This window comes from Salvelinus fontinalis, chromosome 28 (assembly GCF_029448725.1).
Source record: "Salvelinus fontinalis isolate EN_2023a chromosome 28, ASM2944872v1, whole genome shotgun sequence".
NCBI lineage: Eukaryota > Metazoa > Chordata > Actinopteri > Salmoniformes > Salmonidae > Salvelinus > Salvelinus fontinalis.
In genome coordinates this window covers 33,253,191-33,276,436 of record NC_074692.1, presented here as the reverse complement: position 1 = coordinate 33,276,436, position 23,246 = coordinate 33,253,191, and the positions used below count along the sequence as shown (strand labels likewise).

At 49.3% G+C, this 23,246-nt stretch overlaps 1 protein-coding gene across 3 annotated transcripts in view; it reads right to left on the bottom strand.

Moving 5' to 3' along the window:
- Nucleotides 1–23,246, bottom strand: part of LOC129826606 (atos homolog protein B-like) — a 53,105-nt gene that overhangs the window by 6,000 nt on the left and 23,859 nt on the right. For all 3 annotated transcript variants that reach the window (XM_055887514.1, XM_055887513.1, XM_055887515.1), the window contains 5 exons: nucleotides 11,152–11,338; nucleotides 10,684–10,904; nucleotides 8,917–10,439; nucleotides 2,484–2,542; nucleotides 2,249–2,351 (listed from right to left, as the gene is read on the bottom strand). In XM_055887514.1, coding sequence (XP_055743489.1) covers nucleotides 2,249–2,351; nucleotides 2,484–2,542; nucleotides 8,917–10,242 — 1,488 coding nt within the window. In that variant the 5' untranslated portion in view covers nucleotides 10,243–10,439; nucleotides 10,684–10,904; nucleotides 11,152–11,338. The remainder of the gene's footprint in view (nucleotides 1–2,248; nucleotides 2,352–2,483; nucleotides 2,543–8,916; nucleotides 10,440–10,683; nucleotides 10,905–11,151; nucleotides 11,339–23,246) is intronic.

Sequence of the window (23,246 nt, the reverse complement as noted above, 5' to 3'; positions counted from 1 at the left end):
ACTTCTATGGCCACGAGGAATACCCACTACACAGCACAGCTACTTCTATGGCCATGAGGAAGACCCACTACAGAGCACAGCTACTTCTATGGCCACGAGGAAGACCCACTACACAGCACAGCTACTTCTATGGCCACGAGGAATACCCACTACAGAGCACAGCTACTTCTATGGCCACGAGGAAGACCCACTACAGAGCACAGCTACTTCTATGGCCACGAGGAAGACCCACTACAGAACACAGCTACTTCTATGACCACGAGGAAGACCCACTACAGAGCACAGCTACTTCTATGGCCACGAGGAAGACCCACTAGAGCACAGCTACTTCTATGGCCACGAGGAAGACCCACTAAGGAGCACAGCTACTTCTATGGCCATGAGGAAGACCCACTACAGAGCACAGCTACTTCTATGGCCACGAGGAAGACCCACTACAGAGCACAGCTACTTCTATGGCCACGAGGAAGACCCACTACACAGCACAGCTACTTCTATGGCCACGAGGAAGACCCACTACACAGCACAGCTACTTCTATGGCCACGAGGAAGACCCACTACACAGCACAGCTACTTCTATGGCCACGAGGAAGACCCACTACAGAACACAGCTACTTCTATGGCCACGAGGAAGACCCACTACAGAACACAGCTACTTCTATGGCCACGAGGAAGACCCACTACAGAGCACAGCTACTTCTATGGCCACGAGGAAGACCCACTACAGAACACAGCTACTTCTATGGCCACGAGGAATACCCACTACAGAGCACAGCTACTTCTATGGCCACGAGGAAGACCCACTACAGAGCACAGCTACTTCTATGGCCACGAGGAAGACCCACTACAGAGCACAGCTACTTCTATGGCCACGAGGAAGACCCACTACAGAACACAGCTACTTCTATGGCCACGAGGAAGACCCACTACAGAGCACAGCTACTTCTATGGCCACGAGGAAGACCCACTACAGAGCACAGCTACTTCTATGGCCACGAGGAAGACCCACTACAGAGCACAGCTACTTCTATGGCCACGAGGAAGACCCACTACACAGCACAGCTACTTCTATGGCCACGAGGAAGACCCACTACAGAACACAGCTACTTCTATGGCCACGAGGAAGACCCACTACAGAACACAGCTACTTCTATGGCCACGAGGAATACCCACTACAGAGCACAGCTACTTCTATGGCCACGAGGAAGACCCACTACAGAGCACAGCTACTTCTATGGCCACGAGGAAGACCCACTACAGAGCACAGCTACTTCTATGGCCACGAGGAAGACCCACTACAGAACACAGCTACTTCTATGGCCACGAGGAAGACCCACTACAGAGCACAGCTACTTCTATGGCCACGAGGAAGACCCACTACAGAGCACAGCTACTTTTATGGCCACGAGGAAGACCCACTACAGAGCACAGCTACTTCTATGGCCACGAGGAAGACCCACTACAGAACACAGCTACTTCTATGGCCACGAGGAAGACCCACTACAGAACACAGCTACTTCTATGGCCACGAGGAAGACCCACTACAGAGCACAGCTACTTCTATAGCCACGAGGAAGACCCACTACAGAGCACAGCTACTTCTATAGCCACGAGGAAGACCCACTACAGAACACAGCTACTTCTATGGCCACGAGGAAGACCCACTACAGAACACAGCTACTTCTATGGCCACGAGGAAGACCCACTACAGAACACAGCTACTTCTATGGCCACGAGGAAGACTCACTACAGAACACAGCTACTTCTATGGCCACGAGGAAGACCCACTACAGAACACAGCTACTTCTATGGCCACGAGGAAGACCCACTACAGAGCACAGCTACTTCTATGGCCACGAAGAAGACCCACTACAGAGCACAGCTACTTCTATGGCCACGAGGAAGACCCACTACAGAGCACAGCTACTTCTATGGCCACGAGGAAGACCCACTACAGAGCACAGCTACTTCTATGGCCACGAGGAAGACCCACTACAGAGCACAGCTACTTCTATGGCCACGAGGAAGACCCACGACAGAGCACAGCTACTTCTATGGCCACGAGGAACGTTGTAAATCTCTCTAGATATTTGGTAGAAACTCAAGTTCTGACAAAATACCATCATAAATTCAGTTACACATGAATGGTACGTCACACTTAATTTTGTATTATTTGGTAAGAATGTACTGTAATATGTTGTGTATGTCTGCTGTGCCAAATATGTAGTTGTGTGTGTGTGTGTCATACCTCAAAGTTACCCAGTAGTGAACGGCTGATGGAAGAAGAAGGCCAGCCTGACCGAGCAGTGCGACCCAAGGTGTCTGTACGCCGCCCACTACATAGCTGTCGACTGCACACACACACATATTTGTATTTTATCTTAAGAACATAAGTTAGCCATGCTAAAGTCACATAATTAAAGATGATGTTCTTGAAATGATGACTACACATTGATCAACTAAAAGGTAGAAAGGGAACATACCTTTTCAGGCGCATCCCACTTTTCAGCCTCCTGCTGGCTCCTCTGCATTCTGATAAACTCTGAAGGAGGACAAGAACAAGAGAGAGAAGAACACGAGACAGAAGGACGGAACAATGAGACAGAAGGACAGAACAATGAGACAGAAGGACAGAACAATGAGACAGAAGGACAGAACATGAGACAGAAGGACAGAACAAGAGACAGAAGGACAGAACATGAGACAGAAGGACAGAACATGAGACAGAAGGACAGAACATGAGACAGAAGGACAGAACAAGAGACAGAAGGACAGAACAAGAGACAGAAGGACAGAACAAGAGACAGAAGGACAGAACATGAGACAGAAGGACAGAACATGAGACAGAAGGACAGAACATGAGACAGAAGGACAGAACATGAGACAGAAGGACAAAACAAGAGACAGAAGGACAGAACAAGAGACAGAAGGACAGAACAAGAGACAGAAGGACATAACAATGAGACAGAAGGACAAAACAATGAGACAGAAGGACATAACATGAGACAGAAGGACAAAACAAGAGACAGAAGGACAGAACATGAGACAGAAGGACAGAACAATGAGACAGAAGGACAGAAAATGAGACAGAAGGACAGAACATGAGACAGAAGGACAGAACATGAGACAGAAGGACAGAACATGAGACAGAAGGACAGAACATGAGACAGAAGGACAAAACAAGAGACAGAAGGACAGAACATGAGACAGAAGGACAGAAAATGAGACAGAAGGACAGAACATGAGACAGAAGGACAGAACATGAGACAGAAGGACAGAACATGAGACAGAAGGACAGAACATGAGACAGAAGGACAGAACATGAGACAGAAGGACAAAACAAGAGACAGAAGGACAGAACATGAGACAGAAGGACAGAACAAGAGACAGAAGGACAAAACAATGAGGCAGAAGGACAGAACATGAGACAGAAGGACACGAGACAGAAGGACACGAGACAGAAGGACAAAACAAGAGACAGATAGACAGAACAAGAGACAGAAGGACAGAACAAGAGACAGAAGGACAAAACATGAGACAGATAGACAGAACAAGAGGCAGGTGGACAGAACAAGAGACAGAAGGACAGAACAATGAGACAGAAGGACAGAACAAGAGACAGAAGGACAGAACAAGAGACAGAAGGACAGAACAAGAGACAGAAGGACATAACATGAGACAGATAGACAGAACATGAGACAGATGGACAGAATGCAAGAAAGAAAGGAAGAGAGAAAAAAATAAAACAGGAAGGAGAATACATGGATTAGCACAAACATTGATATTACTGTCATGCTCAAACTGTCATCATAATCATGATCTATCAAACAGATGTGTACCAAACTCACTAAAAGTGGCAGTAATAAAGCCTCCCTTGAAAAAGCCAAACCTTGACCCGGAAAATGTAAATTCGGCCTATATCGGACCTCCCATTCCCATCAAACATTTTAGAAAAAGCTGTAGCGCAGCAACTCACTGCCTTCCTGAAGACAATGTATATGAAACGCTTCAGTCTGGTTTTAGACCGCATCATAGCACTGAGACTGCACTCGCGAAGGTGGTAAATGACCTTTTAAATGGCGTCAGACCGAGGCTCTGCATCTGTCCTCGAGCTCCTAGACCTTAGTGCTGCTTTTGATACCATCGATCACCACATTCATTTGGAGAGAAACCCTGAAGTATCTCGGCGTTACTCTGGACCCTGATCTCTCTTTTGACGAACATATCAAGAATATTTCAAGGACAGCGTTTTTCCCATCTTCGTAACATTGTAAATCAGTAACTGTTTGTCCAAAAATTATGCAGAAAAGCTATTTCATGCTTTCGTTATTTCTAGATTAGACTACTGCAATGCTCTATTTTCCAGCTACCCGGATAAAGCACTGAATAAACTTCAGTTAGTGCTAAACACCATCTGCTAGAATCCTGACTAGAACCCAAAAATGTGATCGTATTACTCCAGTGCTAGCCTCCCTACACTGGCTTCCTGGTTAAGGGCTGATTTCAAGGTTTTACTGCTAAGCTACAAAGAATTACAGGACTTGCTCCTACCTATCTCTCTGATTTTGTCCTGCCGTACTTACCTACACGTACGCTACGGTCACAAGACGCAGGCCACCTTATTGTCTCTAGAATTTCTAAGCAAACAGCTGGAGGCAGGGCTTTCTCCTATAGAGCTCAATTTTTATTGAATGGTCTGCCTAACCATGTGAGAGACGCAGACTCGGTCTCGACCTTTAAGTCTTTACTGAAGACTCATCTCTTCAGTAGGTCCTGTGATTGAGTGTAGTCTGGCCCAGTGGTGCGAAGGTGAACGGCAAGGCACTGGAGCGACGAACCGCCCTTGCTGTCTCTGCCTGGCTGGCTTCCCTTTCTCTACTGGGCTTCTCTGCATCTGACCCTATTACGGGGCTGAGTCACTGGCTTACTGGTGCTCTTTCATGCCGTCCCTAGGAGGGGTGCGTCACTTGAGTGGGTTGAGTCACTGACATGATATTCCTGTCCGGTTTTGCTCCCCCTCGGGCAAGTGCGGTGGAGGAGATCTTGCTTCTACACCTATGCAGGTGTTTGGGGTTTTAGGCTGGGTCTCTGTACAGCACTTCGAGACATTAGCTGATGTACGAAGGGCTATATAAAATAAACTTGATTGATTGATTGATTGATTGATCTTCGTGGGCTATACTCAGCCTTGTCTCAGGGTAGTAAATTGGTGGTCCGTTGATATCCCTCTAGTGGTGTGCGGGCTGTGCCTTGGCAAAGTGGGTGGGGTTATATCCTGCCTGGTTGGCCCTGTCCGAGGGTATCGTCAGACGCAGCCACAGTGTCCCCTGTCCCACCTCTGTCTCAGTCTCCAGTAGCTATGCTGCAATCGTCTATGTGCCGGGGGGGGCTAGGGTCAGTATGTTATATCTGGTGTAATTCTGCTGTCTTATCTGGTGTCCTGTGTGAATTTATGTATGCTCCCTCTAATTCTCTCTCCCTCCCCTCCCGGAGGACCTGAGCTGCCTGCGGCTAGGGAACCCGGACCTGTTCACCGGACGTGCTACTTTGTCCCAGACCTGCTGTTTTTGACTCTCTCTCTTTCTCTACCGCACCTGCTGTCTCGACCTCTGAATGCTCGGCTATGAAAAGCCAACTGACATTTACTCCTGAGGTACTGACCTGTTGCACCCTCTACAACCACTGATTATTATTTGACACTGCTGGTCATCTATGAACGTTGGAACATCTTGAAGAACAATCTGGCCTTAAATGGCCATGTACTCTTATAACCTCTACCCGGCACAGCCAGAAGAGGAATATATATTTCCATGTCCACACAAATACATACATAGTTCATAGTGCATTACACACGCAATAAACACAATAACGAATGCAGTTGAGTAATGAAGGTACATACCTGCCTGTGTATCAATATGTGTGTACGCTGTGTGTGTGTGAATGTCTGTACGTAGTCACTACTTACCGGGCAGAGAGTCCAGGATGCTGCTTCAGACACAAACACATTCCCCATGTCCAAACTACCGCTCGTACTAAGGGTTACCCAGTCCTGGCTGCCCACATTCTCTGGCGCTAACTCTTCCCAGGCTAACCCCTCTGTAGCTAGCATCTCACTAGCTAACAATTGACTAGCTATCCCCTCTCTAACTAGCTCCTCTCTAGCTAGTTCCGCTCTAGCTATATCCTCTCTAACTAGCTCCTCTCTAGCTAGTTCCTCTCTAGCCAGGTCCTCTCAAGCCAGGTCCTCTCTAGCTAGTTCCGCTCTAGCTATATCCTCTCTAACTAGCTCCTCTCTAGCTAGCTCCTCTCTAGCCAGCTCCTCTCTAGCCAGCTCCTCTCTAGCCAGGTCCTCTCTAGCCAGGTCCTCTCTAGCCAGGTCCTCTCTAGCTAGTTCCGCTCTAGCCAGGTCCTCTCAAGCCAGGTCCTCTCAAGCCAGGTCCTCTCTAGCTAGTTCCGCTCTAGCCAGGTCCTCTCTAGCCAGGTCCTCTCTAACTAGCTCCTCTCTAGCCAGGTCCTCTCTAGCCAGGTCCTCTCTAGCTAGTTCCTCTCTAGCCAGGTCCTCTCTAGCCAGGTCCTCTCTAGCCAGGTCCTCTCTAGCCAGGTCCTCTCTAGCCAGGTCCTCTCAAGCCAGGTCCTCTCTAGCCCGGTCCTCTCTTGCCAGGTCCTCTCTAGCCAGGTCCTCTCTAGCCAGGTCCTCTCTAGCCAGTTCCTTTTCTAGCCAGGTCCTCTCTAGCCAGGTCCTCTCTAGCCAGGTCCTCTCTACTGTAGCTGTCCCCTCCACTGGGGCTATGTCAGCCTGGTCTATCCTCACACTCACTGTGGACATGTTATAGTCACTACCTACATACCTCTCGCTCTCTGTCTATCCTCACACTCACTGTGGACATGTGTCTCTCTCTCTCTCTCTATGTTATACTCCCTACCTACCTCTCTCCTTCACTTTTCACTTCCCCTTTCACCTCCCTGTATCTCTCCCTCTAGTCTCTCCCCCCTTTGTCACTCACCACGGCAACCCCCCCCCCCCCCATCATCTACCTAGCCTGTGTCCCAAATGGCACCCTATTCCCTATGTAGTGCACCAATTTTGATCAGAGCACCACGGTCAAAAGTGCCCTATTCAAAAGTAGTGCACTAAATAGGAAAAGTATTTCTGGAAGCCAGTGGTTCGGTATCTAAACGGGGGAGCCAGAAAGACCTGTGTGGTTTTGTAGGGAGATGGGGGGGGGGGGGGGGGGGGGGGTTGTATTGGGGCGACAGCGACACAGGCAGGCAGATCATGTAGTATAGGGAGAACAATGGAAGCCACCTCAATAGACTTGATTCTGGAGCCACTCGGCTGGTTCCAGCACCATATGTGGTGTGTTCATAATGACCAGCCTGGGAATCCATCGCTCTCTTCCTCTCTCTTCTTCTCTCCCTTTCCTCTTTCTTTTCCTCTTTCACTCTCATCATGTTTCATTCTCTTGGGCCATCTAACTCAGTCTTTCATTCTCACCACCCCCCCTGTCTGTTTTACTGGAACAGCTCTCCCCCTCTTTCCCTCCGCTGTCTGTTCATCCTCTTAATAAATGTCAGACAATGACAAGCCTGAAAGCTGTGTGTACGTGTGTGTGTGCGCGCGCGCGCGCGGGTTGAAAATGTTCCTGGTATTTTACAAATGTTCCATCCCGAGAATAAATCACTTTTCTCCCGGGTAACCCGGTTTTTCCCTCCAAAACCGGAAGTGTCATTCAAAAGCATTATAAAGCATATTAATATGTCTGGATTTGATTAGAGCTTAGATTGGCATGATGAGTCGAGCCCTATGACATTTAATTTTAATTTTATTTCACCTTTATTTAACCAGGTAGCCCAGTTGAGAACAAGTTCTCATTTACAACTGCGACCTGGCCAAGATAAAGCAAAGCAGTGCGACAAAAACAACACAGAGTTACACATAAACAAACGTACAGTCAATAACACAATATAAAAATCTATATACAGTGTGTGCAAATGTAGTAAGATTCGGGAGGTAAGGCAATAAATAGGCCATAGTGGCAAAATAATGACAATTTAGTATTAACACTGGAGTGATAGATGTGCAGATGATGATGTGCAAGTAGAGATACTGGGGTGCAAAAGAGGAAAAATAAATTACAATATGGGGAGGTAGTTGGGTGGGCTATTTAGAGATGGGCTGTGTACAGGTGCAGTGATCAGTAAGCTGCTGACAGTTGATGCTTAAAGTTAGTTTAGGAGATATAAGTCTCCAGCTTCAGTGATTTTTGAAATTTGTTCCAGTCATTGGCAGCAGAGAACTGGATGGAAAGGCGGCCAAAGGAGGAGTTGGCTTTGGGGATGACCAGTGAAATATACCTGCTGGAGCGTGTGCTACGGGTGGGTGTTGCTATAGTGACCAGTGAGCTGAGATAAGGCGGGGCTTAACCTGGCAAAGACTTATAGATGACCTGGAGCCAGCGGGTTTGGCCACGAATCTGTTCCCACCCTGAGCGTTGAGGATTCATCATGCAGAGGCCGTAGAGAAGACAGATTTAGACATCGCATATAATTTAACAGTTCCAATTACACGCCATCTTGTTTATAAATAATGTATTATAATTTACTGGTTTCTCTCAGTTATTTATCCCGGGAAAAGGGAGTGGTTTTGGGCAGTAAATCCCAGTAAATCTCGGTAACCGGGTTCCAACCATTCAACTCTCGTGTGTGTGTCAGAGGAGGCTGGTGGGAGGAGCTATAGGAAAACTGTCTCATTGGCTGGATAGAATAAATGGAACAAAGTCAAGCATGCGGTTTGATGTGATTGATTCCCGTTCTATTTATTCCATAACAGCCAATGAGCCTGTGCCCCTATAGCTCCTCCCACCAGCCTCCTCTGGTGTTTATATGTGCCTGCTTGTGCTAGTCTGTGCTCCTCACCTTGGTGTGGTCCGGGCCCTGTGCGTTGGGCAGCAGATGATTCCAGAAGGGGGCAGCCTTGGCATCGGTGCCCCTGCAGGAGGCCAGCCCTAACCCCGGGGTCAGCAGGGCCAGACGGCTCCTCTTAGAGGTGGAGGGGCCCTCGTCCTCCGAACACGACTCTCCCGTGTCGCTGGATGATAGCAGTTTCTTCTTGGCCGGGCAGGGACCCGAAGAGATCCCACGGAGGCTGCTGGTGCTGGGGGTCTTCTCCACGGAGCTCAGGCCGCTGGTGCTGGGGGTCTTCTCCACGGAGCTCAGGCCGTTGGTGGAGTTGAAGGCGGTGGCACTGGGATGGGGCGGTGAGGACTCCGGCTTGGCCCCCCACTCCCTACCCTCCCCAGGCTCCTGGGGGTCTGTGGTGGGAGGGAAGCGGTGAGAGAGGGAGCCTGGAGGTCCTCCAGGAGGACTAAGGGTGTCGAATGCCCCAAGGGCCCCACGGGGGCCGTCAGTGCAGCAGTTGGGCTGATGCTGTCCCAATGAGGAGCCACTACTGCAGCCCTCCCCAGACCCTCCGGGATTGCCCAAGGAGCAGGCTGGCGCGTCGCCCCCAGGACGAGGCTCTGTGCTGGGTAAGGGGTTGCGGGAGCCAGGGGGGCTGTGGGGCTCGACCATGGGGGATGGTTTGGGCGAAAGCGAGGCCCATAGGTCCGGGACGGGCCTGTCGTGATTGTGCTGGGCAGGGCGTCTGGCGGGGGTGTGGCCCGGAGAGAGGGGGGCAGGTGGGGGGGATCTAGGCGACAGGCCCTCATCTGAGTCTCTGTGATCCACCATGATGCAGGAGGATACAGGCCCCTGCCCTACCCCTAACCCCATCCCTAACCCCATTCCAACCCCCATTCCGATATCCACCCCTACCCCAGGTCCTGACCCTGACAGCACCCCTCCATCCCTTTCCCTGTCTACGTCCCCAGCCAGGTGGGGCCATTTGTGGGTTAGATGGGACTCCTCTTGACCCCCACCCTGTCCCCTCTTGACCCCCACCCTGTCAGTCCGCTGGACCTGACCCGGCTGGAACTGCCCCGGCTGGGCCTCACTGGTTCTGGGGAGCTCGGAGGCTGAGAACCCCCCCAGCTGGGAGAAGATGGAGAGCTGGTAGACCTTCTGGAGACGCAGCTGCTCCTGACCAAAGGGCTTGGGAACCACCACCCCTGGTCGCATCACCTCAAGGTCGGGGACCTGTGAGGGGGCCGCGGGAAGAGGCACGTCCCCATCCTGGGATGGAAGCTCCACAGGAGCCAGCTCCTCCTTGCTGCCGTGTGTCAGTTCTACGTGAATGTGCCTCATGGCTGCTTGGGTTCTGAGGTTAGAGGACAGAGCCTTAAAGTGTCTGAGAGACTTTGTGCAACAGGAAGTCAAGTAGCAGCAACAGGAAGTTCTAGAAAGTGCAAGGAGGCGGAGATTGACGTTCTACAGTAAGATAGGTCCTATACTTCCTGTTGTGATGTCATCAGTGTAAACTAGGAAGCAGAGTTGCACAGCACCTGAGGAGAAGCAAAGGTGTAATAATAAACATATTAGACACACTTATTGACTAGCAAACAATGACAATAACAAACAGACGTAGAAACTCAACACAACTGTTTGCCCCAGAATGAAAAAGCTAATTACTCAACTTTTCTCTAAAATCTCTCAATAGATATCAATTCATGATTAACATGATGACAATGCTAGTTTCACTCATGCGACTAGTTGGGGTTTGCCCCACAGTACATAGTAACGCCTCACCTCACACGTCCGTTCGATGGTGCCCTCCTGTCCCGTCAGCACCTGGCACAACATCAGGAAGCTGTGCCCACAGACTCCTCCTACCACGGTTACCTGACTATCACCATAGTTACGAACAGTGCCAGCTAGCACCACATCCTCACACAGCCAGACAGTAAGGGGTGGGGCTTCAGGAGGAAGAGGAAGTGATGGAAGAGATGGATACAGGAACTACCTACCACCTGGAGAGAGAGAGAGAGAGAGAGAAAGAAAATATGTATTGGTGAGGTGGTGAGGCTATGGATAGAAAATGACCATCAACACATAGGCATACTGATGTTATAACAGACTTACTATCGGTTATTATGAGCTATGAGGACAGGAGTGAGTAAGAATGTATTAGGATTGTGTTAGAATCTTGACAAAGAAGTGCTGGCTGAGAGTAGCCTACTTTGATTGATTGATTGATTGATTGAGTGGCCTACTTACCGAGGGGGCAGGACGTCAGTGAGGCGGGAGGGTTCTGATAGGAAGTACTGATGAACATAAACAGGAACTGACTCTCCTAAAGCACCTGCTGTGATTGGCTGACGACTCGACACGCCCTCCCTGGTCACCTGGACGCAGGGTGAGACTCAGCGACGGCATCATGACACGGGCATTCCACAGAGAAACCCTGGAGAGACAGAGAGACAAAGAAAGATATTCATTCATCAATTTACCTCAACTTAATAATTCAATGACAACAGACACAAGTTTACTTATATTACCACTTTTGCTCATATTTGACCCAATACGGAACAATAAGGCACAGCTGACTGGACCTTGACCCATCTAGACTTTGTGGGGGGACCAGATCTTGGGACAGGGTACGTGGGGGTGAGAGAGAAAGAAAGAGAGAGAGAGAAAGACAGAGAGAGAGAGAGAGAGAGAGAGAGAGAGAAAGAGAGATAGAGAGAGAGAAAGAGAGAGAGAAAGAGAAAGAGAAAGAGAAAGAGAGAGAGAAAGAGAAAGAGAGAAAGAGAGAGAGAAAGAGAGAGAAAGAGAGAGAAAGAGAAGAGAGAGAAAGAGTGAGAAAGAGAGAGAGAAAGAGAGAGAGAGAGAGAAAGAGAGACAGAGAGAGAAAGAGAGACAGAGAGAGAGAGAGAAAGAGAGACAGACAGAGAGAGAGGACACATGGCTCTCAACCTTCTTCTTTCCCGAGACTGTAACAACTAATTGGGGAGAAAAAGGGGTAAAAAGTCACAAAAATTAAATAATCCCCATCTAAAGTTTGCAATCTTTTGCAAATGTATAAAAAAACAACAGAAATACCTTATTTCCATAAGTATTCAGACCCTTTGCTAAGAGCCTCGAAATTGAGCTCCTTGATTGGAGTCCACCTGTGGTAAATTAAATTGATTGGACATTATTCGGAAAGACAGTGCATGTCAGAGCAAAAACCAAGGCCTGATGTCAATGGAATTGGCTGTAGCGCTACGAGACCAGACTGTGTTAAGGCACAGATCTAGGGAAGGTTACCAACACATGAAGGTCACCAAGAACACGGTGGCCTCCATCATTCTTAAAGGGAAGAAGACTGGAACCACCAAGACTCTTCCTAGAGCTGGCTGCCCGGGCCACACTGAGCAATTGGGGGAGAAGGGCCTTGGTCAGGGAGGTGACCAAGAACCTGATGGTCACTCTGACAGAGCTCTAGAGTCCCTCTGTGGAGATTGGAGAACCTTCCAGAAGGACAACCATTTCTGCAGCACTCCACCAATCAGGCCTTTATGGTAGAGTGGCCAGACGGAAGCCACTCCTCAGTAAAAGGCACATGACAGCTAGCTTGGAGTTTGCCAAAAGGCGCCCAAAGACTCTCAGACCATGAGAAATAAGATTCTCTGGTCTGATGAAACCAAGATTGAACTCTTTGTCCTGAATGCCAAGCGTCACGTCTGGAGGAAACCTGGCACCATCCCTACGGTGAAGCATGGTGGTGGCAGCATCATGCTGTGGGGATGTTTTTCAGGAACTGGGAGACTAGTCGAGATCGAGGGAAAGATGAATGGAGAAAAGTACAGAAAGATCCTTGATGAAAACCTGTTCCAGAGAGCTCAGGGCCAAAGGAAGCAATCACACAATTTTTCATCCCCCAAAAATTACCCTTTCTAGTTTCTATCATAGTAATTCACACCCCTCATCTCCCAAAATCCCACTGCCTCCAGTTTAACAGTGATGAAATGACCAACAGATCAGCTTCAACTCCAGTAACGTTGCCATGAGCAACCGATGACCCCCCCCCCCCAGTAATAAATGGAATAATGGAACACAAACAAGGCATCATGATCCATGATAGTCAGTTTTACGAGGGTATGTTTGTCAGCATGAGTGAAGGATGCTTTGTTGCGAAATAGGAAGCCAATTCTAGATTTAACTTCGGATTGGAGATGTTTGATGTGAGTCTGGAAGGAGAGTTTACAGTCTAACCAGACACTTAGGCATTTGTAGTTGTCCACATATTCTAAGTCAGAGCCGTCCAGAGTAGTGATGCTGGACGGGCAGGCAGGTGCAGGCAGCGATCGGTTGAAGAGCATACATTTAGTTTTACTTGTATTTAAGAGCAGTTGGAGGCCACGGAAGGAGAGTTGTATGGCATTGAAGCTCGTCTGGAGGGTTGTTAACACAGTGTCCAAAGAAGGGCTAGAAGTATACAGAATGGTGTCATCTGCGTAGAGGTGGATCAGAGACTCACCAGCAGCAAGAGCGACATCATTGATGTATACAGAGAAGAGAGTCGGCCCAAGAATTGAACCCTGTGGCACCCCATAGAGACTGCCAGAGGTCACGACAACAGGCCCTCCGATGTGACACACTGAACTCTATCAGAGAAATAGTTGGTGAACCAGGCGAGGCAGTCATTTGAGAAACCAAGGCTATTGAGTCTGCCGATGAGGACGTGGTGATTGACAGAGTCGAAAGCCTTGGCCAGGTCAATGAATACAGCTGCACAGTATTGTTTCTTATCGATGGCGGTTAAGATATCGTTTAGGACCTTGAGCGTGGTTGAGGTGCACCCATGACCAGCTCTGAAACCAGATTACATAGTGGAGAAGGTGCGGTGCGATTCGACTTGGCATGAACCGCAAAACTGCTTGGTTTTTCACGCTTAACAGTTTCCCATGTTTATCAAGAATAGTCCACCACCCAAAGGACATCCAGCCAACTTGACACAACTGCGGGAAGCATTGGAGTCAACATGGTCCAGCATCCCTGTGGAACGCTTTCGATACCTTGCAGAGTCCAAGCCTCGACGAATTGTGGCTATTCTGAGGGAAAGGGGGTTTGCAACTCAATATTAGGAACATGAACACTAACACGCACGCACGCACACACGCACACCTCCTGAGGCAGAGACAGCCAAGGCAGAGAGAACCAATCCTCCGTAATGACTCTCTAGTGACATATGTTCTCCCAGAAGTCACACACCATTACCCCCGAGAGCCCTCTGAAGGTAGGACCTACAGTTATAAACAACCAACTGTACTGTTTTTTTCTGTCACTCGTTTACATGCGAGTCCTGTGAAATCTGTCCTGGACTCGGTTTCCATTTCTGCACCTTACCCCATTGAATCGAAGTCTCTCCTCTACTCACATGTGATTGCGGCTTGTATTTAAAAACACTAAATACCCACTAAATATAAGCTACAACCATAGAAAATAGGGAACCACTTGGGACGTAACCCTATGTCTGTTCCCCTCCCAGGTTTGGAGGTTAGAAAGGACCTGCTGTCACGCCCTGGCCTTATTATTCTTTGTTTTCTTTATTATTTTAGTTAGGTCAGGGTGTGACATGGGTAATGTTTATGTTTTGTTGGTTTTGGGTGTTTATTTGGTAAAGGGGTTATGGGGTGTAGTAGATGGTTTTGTGTTGAGTGTATATGTCTAGTGTTGTCTATGTTGGTTAGTTATCTAGGAGAGTCTATGGTTACCTGAATGAGTTCCCAATTAGAGACAGCTGATTTCGGTTGTCTCTGATTGGGAGCCTTATTTAGGGTAGCCATAGGCTCTCATTGGTTGTGGGTAATTGTCTATGTAAGAACGTTAGTAGCCTGTATGTTTGTGCACAACGTTTGTAGCTTCACGGTCGTTTTGTTGTTTTGTTGTTTTGTTAAAGTGTTTTTGTGTCGTGTTCATCTTCGTGTTATAATAAAAGAAGATGGCTTATTTTCCAAAAGCTGCATTTTGGTCCGTTAATCCGCCACACGATCGTGACAGAATTACCCACCATAGGACCAAGCGGCATGGAAGGCGGCAACAGGACCTTCCTACACAGGATCTCTGGACTTGGGAGGACGATACTGATGGTAAGAGATGGACCTTGGGATCAACCTGGAGAATATCGCCTCCCTCGTGAAGAGCTGGAGGCAGCGAAAGCCGAGAGGAGGCGATATGAGGAGGCAGCACGGAGACAAGGCTGGAGACCCGTGAGTACAACCCAAAAATTTCTTGGGGGGGGCCTTAAAGGGAGTGTGGCGAAGTCAGGTAGGAAACCTGCGCCTACTCCCTGTACTTACCGTGGAGAGCGGGAGTACGGGCAGACACCGTGTTACGCAGTAGAGCGCACGGTGTCTCCTGTACGCGTGCATAGCCCGGTGCGGTACATTTCGGCTCCACGTATCGGCCGGGCTAGACTGAGCGTTGAGCCATATGTCATGAAGCCGGCCCAACGCATCTGGTCACCAGTGCGTCTCCTCGGGCCGGCGTACATGGCACCAGCCTTACGCATGGTGTCCCCGGTTCGCCTACATAGGCCGGTGCGGGTTATTCCACCTCCCCGCACTGGTCAGGCGACGGGGAGCATAGAACCAGGTAAGGTTGGGCAGGCTCGGCGTTCAAGGGAGCCAGTACGCCTGCACGGTCCGGTATTTCCGGCGCCACCTCCCCGCCCCAATCCAGTACCACCAGTGCCTCCTCCACGCACTAGCTATATGGTGCGTGTCTCCAGCCCTTTACCACCAGTGTCTAAACCACGCACCAAGCCTCCTGTGTGTCCCCAGAGTCCTGTGCGTCCTGTTGCTGCTCCCCGCACTAGCCCTGAGATGCGTGTCCCCAGCCCGGTGCCACCAGTCCCGGCACCACGCACCAGGCCTACAGTGCGCCTCAGCCGGCAGGAGTCTGCCGTCTGCACAGCGTTGACTGAACTGCTCGTCTCCCCAGCGCCATCTGAGCCATCCGTCTCCCCAGCGCCATCTGAGCCATCCGTCTCCCCAGCGCCATCTGAGCCATCCGTCTGCAATGAGCCTGCAAAGCCGCCCGTCTGCCATGAGCCTGCAAAGCCGCCCGTCTGCCATGAGCCCACTGAGCCGTCCGCCAGACAGGAGCCGCTAGAGCCGCCAGCCAGACAGGAGCCGCTAGAGCCGTCCGTCAGACAGGATCTGCCAGAGCCGCCAACCAGACAGGATCTGCCAGAGCCGCCAACCAGACAGGATCTGCCAGAGCCGCCAATCAGACAGGAGCAGCCAGATCAGTCAGCCAGCCATGAGCAGCCAGATCCGTCAGCTAGCCATGAGCAGCCAGATCCGTCAGCCAGCCATGAGCAGCCAGATCCGTCAGCCAGCCATGAGCAGCCAGATCCGTCAGCCAGCCATGAGCAGCCAGATCCGTCAGCCAGTCATGAGCAGCCAGATCAGTCAGCCAGCCATGAGCAGCCAGATCCGTTAGCCAGCCATGAGCAGCCAGATCTGTCAGCCAGCCATGGGCCGTCCCTCAGTCCGGAGCTGCAGTCCCTCAGTCCGGAGCTGCAGTCCCTCAGTCCGGAGCTGCCATTCCTCAGTCCGGAGCTGCCCCTTACCCTGGAGCTGCCCCTTACCCTGGTGCTGCCCCTTACCCTGGTGCTGCCCCTTACCCTGGTGCTGCCCCTTACCCTGGTACTGCCCCTTATCCTGGTACTGCCCCTGACCCTGGTACTGCCCCTTACCCTGGTACTGGTCCTTAGTCCGGAGCTGTCCCTTAGTCCGGAACTCCCCCTTAATGCAATGGGGTTAATGTGGAGGGGGGTCGCTTGGAGGAAGCCTAGGAGGTGGTTAGGTACTGTGGTGACGTGGGGACTACGACCAGAGCCGGAGCCGCCACCGTGGAGGGGAGCCCACCCAGACCCTCCCCTAGACTGTGTATGGTGCGCCCGGAGTTCGCGCCTCAAGGGGGGGGTTATGTCACGCCCTGGCCTTATTATTCTTTGTTTTCTTTATTATTTTAGTTAGGTCAGGGTGTGACATGGGGAATGTTTATGTTTTGTTGGTTTTGGGTGTTTATTTGGTAAAGGGGTTATGGGGTGTAGTAGATGGTTTTGTGTTGAGTGTATATGTCTAGCGTTGTCTATGTAAGAACGTTAGTAGCCTGTATGTTTGTGCACAACGTTTGTAGCTTCACGGTCGTTTTGTTGTTTTGTTGTTTTGTTAAAGTGTTTTTGTGTCGTGTTCATCTTCGTGTTATAATAAAAGAAGATGGCTTATTTTCCAAAAGCTGCATTTTGGTCCGTTAATCCGCCACACGATCGTGACAGAATTACCCACCATAGGACCAAGCGGCATGGAAGGCGGCAACAGGACCTACCCACAAAGGATTTCTGGACATGGGAGGACGATACTGGATGGTAAGGGGCCTTGGGATCAACCTGGAGAATATCGCCTCTCTCGTGAAGAGCTGGAGGCAGCGAAAGCCGAGAGGAGGCGATATGAGGAGGCAGCACGGAGACAAGGCTGGAGACCCGTGAGTACACCCCAAAAATTTCTTGGGGGGGGCCTTAAAGGGAGTGTGGCGAAGTCAGGTAGGAAACCTGCGCCTACTCCCTGTACTTACCGTGGAGAGCGAGAGTACGGGCAGACACCGTGTTACGCAGTAGAGCGCACGGTGTCTCCTGTACGCGTGCATAGCCCGGTGCGGTACATTTCAGCTCCACGTATCGGCCGGGCTAGACTGAGCGTTGAGCCATATGTCATGAAGCCGGCCCAACGCATCTGGTCACCAGTGCGTCTTCTCGGGCCGGCGTACATGGCACCAGCCTTACGCATGGTGTCCCCGGTTCGCCTACATAGGCCGGTGCGGGTTATTCCACCTCCCCGCACTGGTCAGGCGACGGGGAGCATAGAACCAGGTAAGGTTGGGCAGGCTCGGCGTTCAAGGGAGCCAGTACGCCTGCACGGTCCGGTATTTCCGGCGCCACCTCCCCGCCCCAATCCAGTACCACCAGTGCCTCCTCCACGCACTAGCTATATGGTGCGTGTCTCCAGCCCTTTACCACCAGTGTCTAAACCACGCACCAAGCCTCCTGTGTGTCCCCAGAGTCCTGTGCGTCCTGTTGCTGCTCCCCGCACTAGCCCTGAGATGCGTGTCCCCAGCCCGGTGCCACCAGTCCCGGCACCACGCACCAGGCCTACAGTGCGCCTCAGCCGGCAGGAGTCTGCCGTCTGCACAGCGTTGACTGAACTGCTCGTCTCCCCAGCGCCATCTGAGCCATCCGTCTCCCCAGCGCCATCTGAGCCATCCGTCTCCCCAGCGCCATCTGAGCCATCCGTCTGCAATGAGCCTGCAAAGCCGCCCGTCTGCCATGAGCCTGCAAAGCCGCCCGTCTGCCATGAGCCCACTGAGCCGTCCGCCAGACAGGAGCCGCTAGAGCCGCCAGCCAGACAGGAGCCGCTAGAGCCGTCCGTCAGACAGGATCTGCCAGAGCCGCCAACCAGACAGGATCTGCCAGAGCCGCCAACCAGACAGGATCTGCCAGAGCCGCCAATCAGACAGGAGCAGCCAGATCAGTCAGCCAGCCATGAGCAGCCAGATCCGTCAGCTAGCCATGAGCAGCCAGATCCGTCAGCCAGCCATGAGCAGCCAGATCCGTCAGCCAGCCATGAGCAGCCAGATCCGTCAGCCAGCCATGAGCAGCCAGATCCGTCAGCCAGTCATGAGCAGCCAGATCAGTCAGCCAGCCATGAGCAGCCAGATCCGTTAGCCAGCCATGAGCAGCCAGATCTGTCAGCCAGCCATGGGCCGTCCCTCAGTCCGGAGCTGCAGTCCCTCAGTCCGGAGCTGCAGTCCCTCAGTCCGGAGCTGCCATTCCTCAGTCCGGAGCTGCCCCTTACCCTGGAGCTGCCCCTTACCCTGGTGCTGCCCCTTACCCTGGTGCTGCCCCTTACCCTGGTGCTGCCCCTTACCCTGGTACTGCCCCTTATCCTGGTACTGCCCCTGACCCTGGTACTGCCCCTTACCCTGGTACTGGTCCTTAGTCCGGAGCTGTCCCTTAGTCCGGAACTCCCCCTTAATGCAATGGGGTTAATGTGGAGGGGGGTCGCTTGGAGGAAGCCTAGGAGGTGGTTAGGTACTGTGGTGACGTGGGGACTACGACCAGAGCCGGAGCCGCCACCGTGGAGGGGAGCCCACCCAGACCCTCCCCTAGACTGTGTATGGTGCGCCCGGAGTTCGCGCCTCAAGGGGGGGGTTATGTCACGCCCTGGCCTTATTATTCTTTGTTTTCTTTATTATTTTAGTTAGGTCAGGGTGTGACATGGGGAATGTTTATGTTTTGTTGGTTTTGGGTGTTTATTTGGTAAAGGGGTTATGGGGTGTAGTAGATGGTTTTGTGTTGAGTGTATATGTCTAGCGTTGTCTATGTAAGAACGTTAGTAGCCTGTATGTTTGTGCACAACGTTTGTAGCTTCACGGTCGTTTTGTTGTTTTGTTGTTTTGTTAAAGTGTTTTTGTGTCGTGTTCATCTTCGTGTTATAATAAAAGAAGATGGCTTATTTTCCAAAAGCTGCATTTTGGTCCGTTAATCCGCCACACGATCGTGACACCTGCTATGTTAGCAAGGACCTGTTTCTAATTACGTTCCAGGGCCCCCGACCACCCCCTCAAGAAAATAAAATAAATCGTCCCCCGACTGGGGACCCCTGCAGTACAGCATCACTTATGCTTATTTTCAACCCTCTTATTTTTTCTGAGTGTCAAGTAACCTTCACTCTACAGAACAGGCCTTGAATAGAGACCCAGACTGGGTGTCTTCAGAACCCTATTTTGGGACGCAGCCCAGGAGAAAATAAATAGAACGGATAATACTGTAGTAGCTTAACAAACACAGTGGAGACGGAAAGGACTACGAGAGAAAGACAAAGACAGAGAGAGAGACAGAGAGAGAGAGACAGAGAGAGAGAGAGACAGAGAGAGAGAGACAGAGAGAGAGAGAGACAGAGAGAGAGAGAGACAGAGAGAGAGAGAGAGAGAGAGAGACAGAGAGAGAGAGACAGAGAGAGAGAGAGACAGAGAGAGAGAGAGACAGAGAGAGAGAGAGACAGAGAGAGAGAGAGACAGAGAGACAGAAAGACAGAGAGAGAGAGAGAGAGAAAGCGAGAGAGAGAGAGAGAGAGAGACAGAGAGAGAGAGACAGAGAGAGAGAGAGAGAGAGAGAGAGAGAGAGAGACAGAGAAAGACAGAGAGAGAGAGAGAGACAGAGAAAGACAGAGAGAGAGAGAGAGAGAGAGACAGAGAGACAGAGAGAGAGACAGAGAAAGACAGAGAGAGAGAGAGAGAGAGAGACAGAGAGACAGAGAGAGAGACAGAGAGACTGTCCATTTTTAAAGTCTATAGATTTGGTCTGTATTTGATGAGCCGTCACAAACCAAATTCTCGTCGTAATGGCTGGCTATCACAAGTAGTCATGAACACATTGCTTTAAACACAAACACCACAATGTGGACATTCACACTAACAACCTCTTACACAGTCCCAGACAGTAAGTTGTCGGGCATCCTGACAACCCTGACCCACACCCACAACACAGGAAGCTGCTGAGGGCTTATAATAATGGCTGGACGGAACGAATGGAAACCTTGGGTTTGATGTATTTGATACCATTCCAAATATTCCGCTCCAGTCATTACCACCAGACCGTCCTCCCCAATTAAGGTGCCACCAAACTTGTGTTACCCACACCCACCCACTCCCACACTTCTGACCAAGAAGCAACCTGCCATTTACCTGTTGGGTGGTTAGGGGTCAAGAGGTCAAAGGTGAGGGCCGATATACTTGAGCGTTTGGCCCTCGTTCATACAGATGTAGGATCTTAATTTGAGCCAGTTTGCTACAGCAGGAAAATCATCCTGCAGCAACAGGAAATGTGAATTATTATGTGGAATATAATTAATGGGCATATTTATAGGGGTTGATACATGTTTCGTATGGGAAAATCAAGCCTGAAATTTTAAAGTGGAAATTACAAACGTCAGAATCCTTTTTCTGCAACAGGGTGATCAAATGAAGATACTGCCTCTGTAAATAATCTTTCTAGGCTAACTAATGGCTATGGGTCCTGGTCAAAAGTAGGGCACTATATAGGGAATAGGGCTCTGGTCTATAGTAGTGCACTATATAGGGAATAGGGCACTGGTCAATAGTAGTGCACTATATAGGGAATAGGGCACTGGTCAATAGTAGTGCACTATATAGGAAATGGGGCTCTGGTCTATAGTAGTGCACCATATAGGAAATATGGCTCTGGTCTATAGTAGTGCACTATATAGGGAATAGGGTGCCATCTGGGAAGCAACAAACGTCACACTCTCAGGTTGCGTAACCATGGTGATGTTCACGGAATGTTCTTGATGCAATCTCTTGTTACAGAATCTCTCGTGACAGACCTAAACATTAAAGGCTTAATCCAGTGCACAGATTCTCATTGGCACAACTACAGGTGAATGTGTATTGTCTCTATAGGTCCATAATCTATAGGTCCATAATCTATAGGTCCAGAATATATAGGTCTATAATTTATAGGTCCAGAATCTGACCAAAACATCAGCCAGGAAGCATAGGAACTGAGAAGTGGTCTGTGGTCACCACCTGCAGAATCACTCCTTTTTTGGGGGTGTCTTGCTAATTGCCTATAATTTCCACCTTTTGTCTATTCCATTTGCACAACAGCATGTGAAATTTATTGTCAATCAGTGTTGCTTCCTAAGTGGACAGTTTGATTTCACAGAAGTGTGATTGACTTGGAGTTACATTGTGTTGTTTAAGTGTTCCCTTTATTTTTTTGAGCAGTGTATATAGGTCCATAATCTATAGGTCCAGAATATATAGGTCTATAATTTATAGGTCCAGAATCTATTTGTCTAGAATCTATAGGTCCAGAATATATAGGTCTATCATCTATAGGTCCAGAATATATAGGTCTATCATCTATAGGTCCAGAATTTATAGGTCCATAATCTATAGGTCCAGAATCTATAGGTCCAGAATATATAGGTCTATTATCTATAGGTCCAGAATATATAGGTATATAATCTATAGGTCTATTATCTATAGGTCTATAATATATAGGTCCATAATCTATAGGTCCATAATCTATAGGTCCATAATCTATAGGTCCAGAATCTATAGGTCTATTATCTATAGGTCTATTATCTATAGGTCTATAATCTATATGTCTATTATCTATAGGTCTATAATCTATAGGTCCAGAATATATAGGTCTATTATCTATAGGTATATAATATATAGGTCCAGAATATATAGGTCTATAATATATAGGTCTATTATCTATAGGTCCAGAATATATAGGTCTATTATCTATAGGTCTATAATATATAGGTCCAGAATCTATAGATCTATTATCTATAGGTCTATAATCTATAGGTCTATAATCTATAGGTCCAGAATATATAGGTCTATAATCTATAGGTCTATAATCTATAGGTCTATAATCTATAGGTCCAGAATATATAGGTCCAGAATATATAGGTTTATAATCTAAAGGTCCATAATCTTGCATTAGTTGATCAGGTGTGATCACAAGCACACCCCATGAGGTTTATAATTCACTGGCCTGAATCCACCCTTTTCTCACTCTGGAGTGGCAATAGTATTGTAATTATTCTAGTGTATCAAGAGTCACACTTAAAGATATAGCCTAGTCACTCCTACAAAGAACACACCATTCACAAAGTTCTTTACAAGGGTGGATCTATCACAGCTAAAAAAACACAACCACACCCAACCTACTCACTGCATAGAGACAGCAGACACACACACACACACACACACACACACACACACACACACACACACACACACACACACACACACACACACACACACACACACACAATCAACTGTAGATGGGATTAGGTTAGTGTGATCCACAGAGTTAGAATGTGACGTCATCGTGTACAGAGGAAGGTCATGTAATGACCGACTATGAACAGAGGGAGTGAGAGAAAACTGGAAGAGATAGATAGAGAGAAAAAGAGAGAGAGAGAGACACACACACACAGAGACACACTGCCCACAAAATGAGGTGGAAAGTGAGCTGCACTTCCTAACCTCCTGCCAAATGTATGACCATAGAGAGACATATTTCCCTCAGATTACACAGATCCACAAAGAATTTGAAAACAAATCCAATTTTGATAAACTCCCATATCTACTGGGTGAAATACCAGTGTGCCATCACAGCAGCAATATTTTTGACCTGTTGCCACAAGAAAAGGGCAACCAGTGAAGAACAACCACCATTGTAAATACAACCCATATTCGTGTTTATTTATTTTCCCTTT